The 14,105-nt window shown below is 38.2% G+C and overlaps 1 protein-coding gene across 1 annotated transcript in view; it reads right to left on the reverse strand.

Moving 5' to 3' along the window:
* Window positions 1-1,498: 1,498 nt before the first annotated feature.
* Window positions 1,499-14,105, reverse strand: part of ap1s1 (adaptor related protein complex 1 subunit sigma 1) — an 89,892-nt gene continuing 77,285 nt past the window's right edge. Inside the window, 3 exon segments of the mRNA XM_028798009.2 lie at window positions 1,499-2,526; window positions 4,349-4,374; window positions 4,377-4,485. Coding sequence (XP_028653842.2) covers window positions 2,479-2,526; window positions 4,349-4,374; window positions 4,377-4,485 — 183 coding nt within the window. The 3' untranslated portion in view covers window positions 1,499-2,478.

The raw sequence follows: 14,105 nt of genomic DNA on the forward strand, positions 1-14,105 counted from the left end.
TTCAAATGTTCAGTATATAAATTAATTTCAAAGCTTCTACATATATAATGGAACACAAACACCTTCATTAAGAAAAGAAGAAATGATTATTTTTTAAAGATCAAACCATTCTAAATATTTGACTAGGCAAGGAACAAAATGTTTAATCAAGTTATGCGGGCCAAAGGCAACCTTAAAAATCATGTACAGAATTATGACAGTAACTTGCCACTCTTTGCATACCACAAAAATTTTGTGCATTTTACCCAAGTCTGAGCTTTCAGGTAAAGTGGCAAGCCAGTGGATGCAACTTCTTGTAAAAAAGAATGACCTAACCTGAGTAAGTTTTTAATAATCACACCCAGTCACTCAAAAACATATAGAAAAGTGTATTTTGGTGTGGTGGCACCAAGGTAGGATTTTTTGTTGTAATTCCAAAATAAATGTTTGGGACAAAGCCACAACACATCCCAGTGTCCATGAATACAAATTATAAAGCTCATTTGCAAGAACATCACTATGATATAAGACTGATTTTCTTTGACAGGTACAAGGGTTCTGGTCAGAAAAAAAGGAAGACCAATAGCTCCAGAACAATACACAAAGCATACAGTAGATAAATTGCTTTGCTATGTCCTTTAATTTCAAGCAAAAGATGTCACTGAAGGGTGAAAATGAATGGCTTTTCATAAAGACAGGTAAGAACAACAAATGAATCCAACCAATTATACCAATGCCAAAGGAATACCTTATTATACCAGTAGATTTATTAAAAGTGGAAAATAGAAGATGATATTCTGGCTCTCCTAGAGAACAAATTTTATGAACTCTTGGCCTGCTTATTTTATCTAGAACTAAGTGTTACCTGGTAGAACCTGAAAGACTTACCTTTAACACAACTATCAAAGTCAGGTTGGCAGTTATGATGTGACAAAAAAAGTTGTTGCAGCATAGGCATAAACTGGCCACTAGTTAAAAAACAAGTTAATTAATTTAAAACTCTAACAATATACTGCATATCTTGTGCATGTCCAACATTTTTGATGGGTATCACCTTTACTAAATTGCTATTATCAAGATACTGTGTTGCACAACTTACCATCTGCCAGAACCCCTTGTGGGACAATACTGAAAAATCACTCAATTTTTGCATAAGCATTAACTGTTTTCAACAGTAACTGTACTAAACCTTGATCACAGCAACATTCTACACAATCTCAGCAAAGGTAACAGATTTCAATGAGCTGTTTATGACAAAGAATTTTAACATGTAACCCCCAACCCCATATACTGCAAGATGCTTCTAGCAAAATTCTGATTTTGGGCTCAGAATGGCTGATTCTCATTATCACCAAGAGCTGGTGACTCATCCACCATCATCAGGTAGGAAAGACTGCAGACAGAGAGGGAGGAGGGACGACAAAGCAGGCAGCGCCCTGCCAGCTGGCGTGGGTGCAACACAATTACATGCAGTGCAGGGAGAAAAGAATGAAGACGCAAGTGGTAAGAAAATGTCCAGTTGCACATGTGGAAATCAGTTTTATTTTCATTTTAATTTAACACAGATTAAAATTAAATTGCTTTACAGGAGAAGAAGAGAATAAAGCAAAAATTGAAGAATATTAAAATCATAAAAGTTTCAAAATAAAGAACACATTAATTCATCCTTTTTCCCCGTGTTGTGTATTAAAGTATCAACTAATACTCCCAGCTTTGCTGCTTTCCTTCCTAAGCAGACAATGGCTGAATATTATAATTCCCAATAAAATAAATACATTCACACAATTCCCTTTATTATAGAGTAGTAACTGAATAAGCAGTCTTTTTTCTTTGTAACTTCAATTGACAACATATATTTCAGTCAACTGTTTGCTCTGAGTTGCCAAGTCTGTTTATTCTGACACACTCTAGTATAAAAAAAGTCAGTAATTATCAGTATTTGGTTGTCAGAACTTCTGAGGAGCAGCAGGTAATTACAGGGCTGCTGTATTACATGCTGCTAAGTTTTTGCCTTCTGTGTTAGGTGCTCTGCAGGAGCCAACATATATACTTGAAATAATGCTGGAAACAGCACAAAGGCAATCACTTTGTCATCACTGACAAAAAAACATATGCTTTGATATGGGTGGGAATGACAGGGGAAGACTGTAAAATGTACAGGAAATATAACTGTTAGGCAAAATGTCAATAACATAAAGATGGAAGGGCATCCCTGTGGTCTTTTACCCTAGTACTCAATCTTTAACCAAGTGAAGACAGCCCACTAATAGCTGTCTACTATGTGAACTTCACATGAGTAGTTGCAGCCATCTGTTCTCCTACATATAACCCACTCAGTAGGTATTTACTATATGAACTTCACAAGAGTAGTAGCAACCATGAAATGTGACAGCCCAGAAGACTGTATTCTTCCTCACAGAGCAAAGTGACTGGTCCCATTAGTTGAGGAAAAAAAAAAAAAAAAGAAAGAAAAATTGAAAAAAGAAAATTATTGCTCTGCTATGCCAGGCCCATCTCTTCAAGGACACTTCGAGGCGACTCATCTTCCTTCAAAAGAAAGTATATAATAAAAGAAGAATTAGAAAAAAGTAGGTATAAACAGCAGCAGCAAAATTAAAAAAAAAAAAAAAAAAAAAAAATAGGTGTAAAAGCTGCAAAAAGAATTTCAAAGGGGTCCTATCTGTGTTCAAAAGCATCAACAACCACAGCAAAAATAACAGCAACAAAGGTATGGTGGAAAAATCAACCAAAATATTTTATTTTATGAAGTGTACACTATCTATTTTATTTGTACAGTACTTAAAAACTATAATAAATTCAGCAGTTTCTCTCAGGCAGAAACTACAGTACTGATTTGGCACTCGGAAGCCTTTTGTTTGAAGATCAGGCTACAACTAATTCAAATTACCTCAGAATATATCAAAATATTTAACATACCTGCTCAAATTATATGGGTTGCTTGATTGATTCTAAACAAGAAATAACTCTTAATTTATTTTACAATCACTTGTGTTTTGAGTGTGATAAGACATTAATTGTTAAATAAAAACCTTTACAATATCACATATTAATAACAAACAAAATGCAAAATTAAATTTCTTGTCAACAAGATTACACAAAGAAAGACTGTAGAAAACATGTGAGAGTTTATAGACTTTAGGCTAAGGTACATCACTCCCAACACTAGTCCTCAAAGGTTACTACATACCATATTCAACATTTCATTACACACAAATTTCAAAATAAACCTTAAATTCTTATTGAGTTATAAGAGAGTATTACTGATATCTACCCCCTTGCATATTTTATCTCCTAACTTTGAGATATAATAAAAGATGTAAAATGTAAATATATGTAAAATATATATAAAATGTTATATATACATTATAAAGAACGTAAAATTGACAGAAAAAATGAGAAGCCATTGCTCTTGCTAGGACATCCAAATTTTAAATTACTGGGATAAATAAATGAAATTAACAACCCTGTATTATTATATACTTTGCATTATTTGCTCACTACACTACTCCAAATCAGAATCAATCACAGATCCTGAAATCTAGCAAAAACATTCTTTATAGTTAAAAATTAATTAGAAGAATAACTAACTTCCAGTAATTCTCACAATTTCACATTAAGTTATTGCCTTGTGTAATTGCTGGGCCTAAGGACACTTTGTAATTATTAGTTACGATTACCTATATTTTCTTTGGTCTGTTTAACTGCTACTATAATTAAAAATAATAAATAATAATTCATTACATTTATATAGCGCTTTTTCTCAGTACTCAAAGCGCTATCCACACAGGAGGAACCGGGAAGAACACACAATCTTCTACAGTCTCCTTACTGCAAAGCAGCAGCACTACCACTGCACCACCTGTGAGGACACCTGTGAGAATCAAAATGCTACTAGCCTCGACAATTACATAGACTCATTTTCTGATTGGTTTATTATGCTACTGGCATTTTTAATAGAGTATCACAGTGTTACTAGTCTTAGTAACTCAATAATTACAAAGAGTTATTGATGAACTGACATATCTGACTCACTTCTCATTGCTTTATAAAAAGGGCAAGAGTTTCTAAAATCTTCGCTAGATTTCACTGTCTCACTGGCTTCATATAGTATTGCCAGCTTCATTTGTTGCATAGATAATAACAGGCACCTACCTCTTTTCACATGTATGCATATCCCAATTTTCATTAATGTTACCATTAGAGTATATGAGACTACTTTCTCACATGCTTAGAATTACTAAACAGGTTTCATTCCTATTTGTACACCAGTACATTATATAAATACTACTGTTATCACATAGCAAAACTTAATTTTATACATTGTAAAAGTATACATTTTCTCCCATACCTCCTGTAATAAATCAGCTTGCTCATTGCTTTCAGGACACTTTTCTTGGAAGTGTCTTGGATCTCTCCCCCCATTAAAAATTCATCCAAAATGAAATAGGCTTTTTCAAAATTGAAGATTATGTCTAACTCACAAACCTAAGAAGAGAAAAAATAAATGGTAAATAAAATGCAGTAACAGTAAATTGTATTGTATGCATACTCAAAGACAAAAGTGACAAAATGCTTGAAATGATGCATCTGCATAAGTATTGAGTTTTATTCTAGACTAGTGAAATGATTTGAATAAAAATAAATGTGGAAATTCAATATCGCTAAACACAACCCATATTGGGGGAAAAAAAAAAAAAAAAAAAAAAATCAAATACTGTACCTGCAGTCCTTAGATGTGATCCTGTTTTGCCTGGTATAAAACTCTGCGCTGATAAATATGTCCACCCATTACTCCCAGTGCTCTACCGCTACAAATGGAAACTGCAGTTTCCTGTGTTGACTCTGGTTTTTGTGTTACCCAACTCCATTACAACCTCTCCAAGATACAACATACAGTCTATGTTTTAAGTGGGCCATCAGCAATATACTGTACATGAAAACTTTTGTGCAGATTAGTTCAGCCATTTTTGCATGGTTGGCGAACAAACAAATTCAATTTAAAATACATAGATGAAACTCATAAAAAACACCAAATAAGCTCACAGTTTACATGGAATGTAAATTTGTTTTTGCTGTTCTGAATTCTTAAAAAACAATCTACCCTTCAACTGGCTTGTTTTCTTCTTGTTGCAGTAGATTATCTCATTGTTATAAACACTGAACATTTTATTTTATTACAAACTAGCTTATTACCCAGAGGCTTTGCTCCACTGAGAGCAAGGGAAAAAAATAAAATGTAGTCTATAAGTTATTAAACAGTAAAACCATTAACATTTAAGAAGTAAAGATACATTGAGCACTACTGGAGTGGTTTCGGGTAAACTACATTTAAAGGCGGTATAACACAACAGGTAAGTAGTACTAACAGCAGCTAAAATGTATTTGGATCATCTCTCGGTAGTAGATCCCTTTTGAAAGGCGCTACACAACCGCTGTGGTATAGAAATTACATTTTCTATGTTATCGTCCAAATTTTCTGCCTGACAACCTTGCACTATGTGCCGGTGATTTAAGAGAAAAAGAATTCTGATAAATGTGGACACTGCCCTTCCGTGTTTAATGGGCAGAAGATCCAAACAATTCCCAAGTCCAACACTTTACATGAAGAGGTCTGTACATCTTCTTAGATGTAAACTCTGCATCTTCTTAAAAAAATTGATCACAAAAGCAACTTGAATGTTGCGGGGTTTTAGTGTCCCGAACTCACCTTATTGAGTAGTCTATGCAGGGCAATTTACAAACAGAGTCCTGCTTCGATGGCGCCGATTACACTGATTCGCAAAGATTTTCACTCTCCCAGGAGCCGACGGGGCTCTAGAAGTGTCACAAACAGTGCGAGAGAGAGAGGACGCTGCCCGAAACTGCGAAGCTCTCGACCCGGCGGAGCAGCCCGACATTCCGTGCCTCCCAGCGTCCACTTTGTTCTCACGACCCCCTCACCACTGAAGGCGGTCTCGTCTTCACATTGCTTACAGCTCAGCGCAGTTAAAAAGTAGAAAGACGCAAAGCTGTTTTTCCTCATCTCTTCTACTATCAAGTACGGCCAACTAAAAAAAAGTTACAATGTGGCAGTTTCCGCGACAGTCATTGTGGACGAATAAATAAAACTTCTCTGTTAGAACGCGGCAGCTGGCGGACAGCTCAGCGCTATAGTCCAGAGGGCTGGGAGAGTGGCGACGCGAGGCGCACTTCTATGGGATAGTTCGGCGTGTTTGTGTTTACTTCCTTTTAAAATCAGTAAAATAACGATATAAAAATGGGGTCCACAACGAAGTGATTAGTTCCTGTATTATAATATGTTCTGTGGTCATACGTAATTTCCATATCGCGTGGTCATACGTAATTTCCGTTTCAAACCGCGAAAAGAATTTTAAATATATAATATATATATATATATATATATATATAGATTATGGATTATGATTAAGACGAGCCTTTCATTGGAAGTTGTTTTTGTTCCCATATTATGTATTTATGGGTAAATTTTCTGTCTATGCTGCATGTTTTAAAACTATTTCTTATAGTAAAACTTGGGGGCAACCACTCCCCCCCCCCCCCCGCTCGCTTCGCTCTCCAACCCCCCCTGCCTGCACTATGCACCAATAACTTCGCGTCTCTGTCGCTCGCGTATGTGGATTTCACTTTCACCAAACAACAAAACTTTTAATCCTCGTGGATAGACCTCTTCATTGGGAAGAAACATTACTTTTCCCTGATGCAACACGAATTAGACAATCTACAAGTCTCCGACTTAAAGTTTTAAAGCCAAACAATATCTACATCCATCCATCCATTTTCCAACCCGCTGAATCCGAACACAGGATCACGGGGGGTCTGCTGGAGCCAATCCCAGCCAATACAGGGCACAAGGCAGGAACCAATCCTGGGCAGGACACACACAAACACACCCACACACCAAGCACACACTAGGGCCAATTTAGAATCGCCAATCCACCTAACCAGCATGTCTTTGGACTGTGGGAGGAAACCGGGCGCCCGGAGGAAACCCACACAGACACGGGGAGAACATGCAAACTCCACGCAGGGAGGGCCCGGGAAGCGAACCCGGGTCCCCAGGTCTCCCAACTGCGAGGCAGCAGCGCTACCCCACTGCGCCACCGTGCCGCTCCAATATCTACATACTTCTGTCATATCACCTATGTCCATATATTCAATCTCTATTCGCTTTTACCTTTTCATCAATATCGCATTGAATTTTGATTCCGTATTTGGAATTACATTGTGACAACACAACTTATAACTGTCCGTGAGTGAATATCGTTTCTTTCTCTCTACAAGAAATGTGTCTGACAATAGCATTCACACAAATGAGAAAAATGATTGAACAGTGTGTGTGGTTTTGTGGGCAGGAACTTTTCCAAATCTCTTTGCATACGCTCTTGTCCTCGCGGGGCTTAAAATTTTCTCTCACGGGATTTCACTTTCACCATGATAACAAATCTTTTAATTCTCGCGAATACGCCTCTTCATTGGGAAGAACACTACTTTTTTTATTCCAGGATGGCAACACGAATTAGATTATCTACAAGTCTCCGACATAAAGTTTAAAGCCAAAATATTTGATCTATTTGATTCTCTTTTGCTGTTCTATTATTTCACGAGTAATAATTTCCGTTTGTTTGCACTAATGCGATCTTTACTATCCTTTTTTTGAGACTTTCGAATTTTAGTACTTCCAATATCTCTAACCTGCTCTGCACATGTACCGCGACATGTTTTTGAATTCTTTATGATGTTCTACGTTGTCATCTACTCTTTGTCTTTTATTTCTAGCCCCAGGCGTGGTTAAATCTCTTGGCACAAAGACTCATCTCGCGGGACGTGAAAGTGTCTCTCTGAGAAAATTACGTTTCGTCTCCTTCCAAGATTTTTTTTTATAATAGAGAGATAGGTTTTACATTAAGGCAGTGACTAATTGGTATACAGCATTTCATTATGTTCATATAAATTAAACCTGTGGTCTTCATTTTATTTTATTTCACAAAAATAAAAACAACAGCAATACTTTATTATGGGATTTATTATGGGATGTAAAGTTTATACAAAAAAAAAAAAAAAAAAATAAGCAAATATTTAAATACTGTATATTTGAATTTATGTTAAATGATTCTGGGTGTCACATGAATGTTTGTACATGGTTTTTATACTTTTCTATTGTGGTTAATGGCTCTAGTGGTGGCTACAGCAAGAAAAACACCAACAGAAAAACAAATTTCTAGCAGTGCTCTGTCAAATGTTATTTAAATATAAGAGGCATCAAAGTCCTGAGCAGCTACATACCATAAAAAGAAAGCATCAACACCATAGTTCTTGTTTTCATTCTAGTACCTGGCATATAGTTTAAATGGTTCAGCCTGTATGCTGCGGAAGCACAACATTATGTCTCAGCTCTTCACTCTACCTACGGTGACACCCTGCACCCTCACAAAAAGTGCCCTCCACTGCACTTCATCCCAACCCAGCTTCCCATTCTTACACTGCTGTCCTTCGCAGCAAGCAAAACTTGTCACAATGCTTTTGTAAATGGGACACAAGCGCTTCATGCCTTTGCAGATGCAGCAAGTGAATTAATAATAAAAAACCCACTAAATCATAATCATGGAGTTCAAAGCCCATCCCCGGATGCATTGCGTACAAGCTGAAAAACTCTGGAAACAATGGCTGTGTATTGAGGAGCACACCTATGTTCATACCCACACTCACTCACATTTAGGCCAATTTAACATCAGTTAATTAACATAATATGCCAATCTTTGGGACAGGTATGACATAACAATAACAATGTTACATCAACTTACAAAACAGACTTAAAATTTACTACACAAAGGTTACTTTGAAGAAACTCTGTGAAGGCATGCATTGTAACTTATTGATTGTAAACCTAAATATCCGCAGTTCAAATGCAATAAATTAGTTTAGGTTCCAAGTAATACCTGGGTCATTTCTTGTTATTTGAGATATAATTGAAATAAAATTATAACGTTTGAATGGATTCATTACCACTGCAGTCTCACAGCTTCAAAGACATGTGTGAAAAAGAAGTTTGAAATGTCTGCATGTGTCTGTGAAGGTCTCATAAAGATGCTCAAATGTTGAAAACTGTGAGTGTATGAAGTGGGTATTGTTCCTTGCAATGGGATGTTGCCTAACCACCATTAATTTTTTACAGAATAATTTAGCATACATTATAGTACCAGGCGTGGCAAATTTCATTGTCCTTCATAATATGCTCAAATGTTGAAAACTGTGAGTGTATGAAGGGGGTATGTTCCTTGCAAAGGGATGTTGCCTAACCACCATTAATTTTTTTACCAGAATAATTTAGCATACATTATAGTACAGGCGTGGCAAAATTTCATTGTCCTTCTTCACACTTTTGCCATGAAACATTCAAAACCCCAACTATCTGGCAGAATGTGCTACCTTTATGGATTTTTTGTGTCACAAATCCAACATGAAGTCAAAATGTGAAATAAAACGGTGTGATCTTTATACCATCTTTACATTAAACTCCTATCATTACACTGCCAACAATTTTTTTTGAAAAGTCTTGCTTCCTCGAAAAGTTTTTGCTGATTGTGCATACTGGGTATTCACAAATATACTTTGGTTAACTGCATCACGTAGGAATTTCTGAGAAATAGAACATGTATATGTTCTACCTGACAATAATGTTATTTAGTCACTTTTATGATTTCGCATATGCTATTAAATTTCAACAGAATTAAAAGTGCTTTGCTGCCGATTTTCTTTTGTATTCAATGTCTGGTGCATCACGTTGCAGTGTCCAACAGTAGTCCGCAAGCATTGATGGATTTCCAATCGCTCTGGTATCGTTTCTCCATCGTAGCAATGTCCTGGTGAAACCTTTCACCGTGTTTGTCACTGACAGCACCGAGATTTGTAGGGAAGAAGTCCAAGTGTGAGTGGAGGAAATGAATCTTGAGTTGACATGTTGTACCTTCACTCTGTCTTGTATGCTTTGAGGTTTGTCTACCAGCTGAATGTAGTTTGGTGCTCTGCAATTGCCCAGAAAAATGTCAACTTCATCTTGAAGGCTTTCCAGGCAATTTTTTCCGGCCCAACTAACAGATCTTCAAACAGGCTTGTCACTCAAAACATATCTGATCTGGGGGCCAACAAAAATGCCTCTTTGGATCTTGGCCGTCAGTTATCCTTGGGAACATGTGTCTTAAATAACGAAAACCTTCACCTTCCTTGTTCAGTGCTTTCATGAAATTCTTCATGAGTTCCCAGTTTATGTGAAGAGGAGGCAAAAATATCTTTGCCGGGTCAACAAGCAACTCATGTGCCACATTTTTCTGTCCTGGAACTGACTTTTCACAGAGTGGCCAGTTCTGTTGAGAATAGTGTGACTCTTTGGCACAGCTGTCCCATTCACAGATGGAAAACAACAATACTTTGTATAGCCAAGCTGCAGTCCTAGGAACAAGAACGACTTTTAAGATCTCCACAGATATTCCAGTTGTACCTGATATACTGGACGTGCTTCAGCAACAGTTCCACATTCTCATATGTTTCTTTCATGTGTGCTGCATTGCCAACAGGTACTGAAGGATAACGTTGCCTTGAGTAGCAGAACAGCTTTCAGGCTTAACACTGATGAATCAATGAAGAGATGCCACTTTTCTGGGTTGTGATCACAACCCAAGGCCGAGAACAATCCTTCAATGTCAAAACAGAAAAGCAGAGACTTGTCGACTTGTGCAAAAAATTTTTGGTTATATCATGATGTCGGCCTTGAAACACAGAAATTTTTTGTACCTGGTGACAGCAAACACCATTCCTGCAGGCTCAAACCCAGCAGCTCGGCTTTTGCTTTTGACAGATCCAATATCTCTGACCAAATCGTTCAATTCTGACTGTGTTATCAGATGTGGATCGCCTGATGAGCACCGGTTCAAAATCCAGGTCAATGTCACTGTCAGTAACCCTGCATTGCAGTTTCTTCATCTGGTTTGTTTAAGGTTCAATCCTTCGGTGGTTTCGGAATTGGAAGACTGTCGTCATGTGGCAACGAGTCTCATTGCTGAAGGCAGATTAGGATATTCAATTGACTTCTTGTTTTTGGCACCATTAGTCAAACAGAAGTAACAGTCCGTCACATTGTCTTGTGGTTCTCACCATATCATCGGAAACAGCAAATGGCATCATCTTTCGAGTGCTCTGAGCCAGGCTCTCAGACTGACAGCACATGTTGCACAGCAAATGTGAGGTGCCCATTCTCGTCTTGATCACCAATTTTGCAGCCAAAACACACGATGATAGCTTTCTTCACAAGAGCAGTCATCCAACGTCTCTGAGGTGCAAGTGTATATTCGCAAAGATATAGCAGAATATATCGCGGCTGTTACGACATTGACAAGACATCTCGCCCGACACAAAAATGTCCATATCATCAAGCTTACTTACTGTTATATTGGTACAGATACTATACGTTACTATACTTGATTACTATACATACACAACTGACTATATTAACCAAATGAGCAGGATCGGTGTATGTAAGCTACCCTTTACCAGCATGCTGAGACAGTGTCAAGCTCGTTCAGACCTGCCCAGGTATGCCCAGGATGTCAACAATTCCACAGAACAGCTTCCAACCTGGCCTGATTCCAAGCCTGGACATGTCCAGGCTGCACAGACCGTTGTTGATAAGTCACTTACGGGAGCAAAGATGTTTGGATACAAAAGTATAAGAAAAAATCATGACAAAACTGAAGATTTCCCTGAAATGGTACTTGATGGGTGATATTTGTTATCAGCACCCAATAATCTATAAGAAACACCCAACAGTGTTCAAGAAGCAAAAACTTTTGTTGTGCAGTGTTATCAATGCATCTATTTATTAATCATAATGGCACCACAAATATGATCACAGTCATTTCTTGAAGAGGTTCTTTTCAGTAAAACCAATTGTTACACTTACTTTAATTTTTAAGTTTGTACAAGGTGGCACACAAATTGGCAGAAAGTAAAAGCGAAAAAGGTAAACACATTGCTGTTATGCACAGTCTGCAACTAAAAAATCTACAATAAAACTTTTTACAGTTCCAACTTTATTTTTATAAGTACAAGGCAATTTAAAATTAACATTCCTATTCGTATCGAAGAATGTTCCATAATGTTTACAAGATACAATACAATTTATTTTTGCATAGCCCAAAATCACAACAAGTAGTGCTGCAATGGGCTTTAACAGGCCCTGGCTTTTGAGCGGGCCCACCAGCCTTGACTCTCAAGAAGACAAAGAAAACCTCCCACCAAAAAAAAACCCTTGTAGGGAAAAAAATGGAAGAAACCATGGGAAAAGCAGTTTTACGAGAGACCTCTTTCCAGATAGGTTGGGTGTGCAAGTGGGTGTCAAAAAGAGAGAGAGAGAGAGAGAGCGAGAGAGAGAAAAGGTTGGATGATGTGGAGATATGAATCAGGAAGTGCAACAGATTAGCAAGGAGGGAAGTATGGACAGCTATGAAGAGGATGAAGAATGGAAACGCCGTTGGTCCAGATGACATACCTGTGGAAGCATGGAGGTGTGTATGGGAAAATGGCAGTGAAGTTTTTAACCCGTTTGTTTAATGGAATCTGGAAAGTGAGAGGATACCTGAGGAGTGGAGAAGTAGTATACTGGTACCAATAATTAAGGTGGGATGTGCAGAGCTGTAGTAACTAGAGGGGGATAAAATTGATGAGCCACAGCATGAAGTTATTGATAACGAGTAGTGGAAGCAAGGTTAAGAAGGGAGGTGAATGATTAGTGAGCAGCAGTATGGTTTTCATGTCAAGAAAGAACACATTAGATACAATGTTCACTCTGTGTTGCTGGAGAAGTATAGAGAAGGCCCGAAAGAGTTGCATTGGGTCTTTGTGGACCTGGATGAGAAGCACATGACAGGGTGCCCTCGAGAGGAGTTGTGGTTTTATTGTATGAGGAAGTCGGGAGTGACAGAGAAGTATGTAAGAGTTGTACAGGATATGTACGAGGGAAGTGTGACTGTGGTGAGGTTTGCGGTAGGAGTGACAGATGCATTCAACGTGGAGATGGGATTACATCAGGGATCAGGCTCTGGGCCGTTCTTTATTTGCAATGGTGATGGACACGTTGACAGATGAGATTAGACAGGAGTACCCATGGACCTATGATGTTTGCTGATGACATTGTGCTCTGTAGCGATAGTAGGGAGCAGTTTGAGAAGTCCCTGGAGATATGGAGATAATTTTTCTCGAGAGGAGAGGAATTGAAGGGTCAGTAGGAACAAGAACAGAATACATGTGTGTGTGAATGAGAGAAAGGTCAGTGGAACAGTAAGGATACAGGGTGTAGAGTTGGTGAGGGTGGATGAGTTTAATACCTGCAATCAACAGTACAGAGTAATGGGGATGTGGAAATAGAGGTGAAAAAGAGTGCAGGCAGGGTGGAATGGGTGGAGAAGAGTGTCAGGAGGTTTTTGTGACAGACAGTTATCAGTAAGAGTGAAAAGATAGATCTACAGGACGGCAGTGAGACCAGCTTTGTTATATGGGTTGGGGACGGTGGCACTGACCAGAAGCAGGAAACAGAGCTGGAGGTGGCAGATGCTAAGACTTTGGCATTGGGTGGTGACGAGGATAGACAGGATTAGAAATGATTACATTAGAGGGTCGGCTGAGATTGGACGATTGGGAGACAAAGTCAGAGAGGCGAGAATTGCATTGGTTTGGACATGTGCAGAGGAGAGATGCTGGGTATACTGGGAAAAGCAGGATGTTAAAGGTAGTGCTGCCAGGCAAAAGGAAAGAGAATGCCTAAGAGAAGGTCTATGGATGTGGTGAGAGAGGACATGCAGGTGATGGGTGATACAGAGCAAGATGTAGAGGACAGGAACATATAGAACAAGATGATCCACTATGGCAACCCCTAATGGGAGCAGTCGAAAGAAGAAGGTGTGCTATGTGATTCTCTCAGCTGATGCATACTTTGTGACTCCACCTATATATAATCCCTTAAAGTGTATTTTATAGAAATCATTGAATACTGGGAAAATGTACATTAACAAAGAAAATGAGATGAGTGGTCAATTACT

The sequence above is a fragment of the Erpetoichthys calabaricus genome, chromosome 3, assembly GCF_900747795.2.
Source record: "Erpetoichthys calabaricus chromosome 3, fErpCal1.3, whole genome shotgun sequence".
NCBI lineage: Eukaryota > Metazoa > Chordata > Cladistia > Polypteriformes > Polypteridae > Erpetoichthys > Erpetoichthys calabaricus.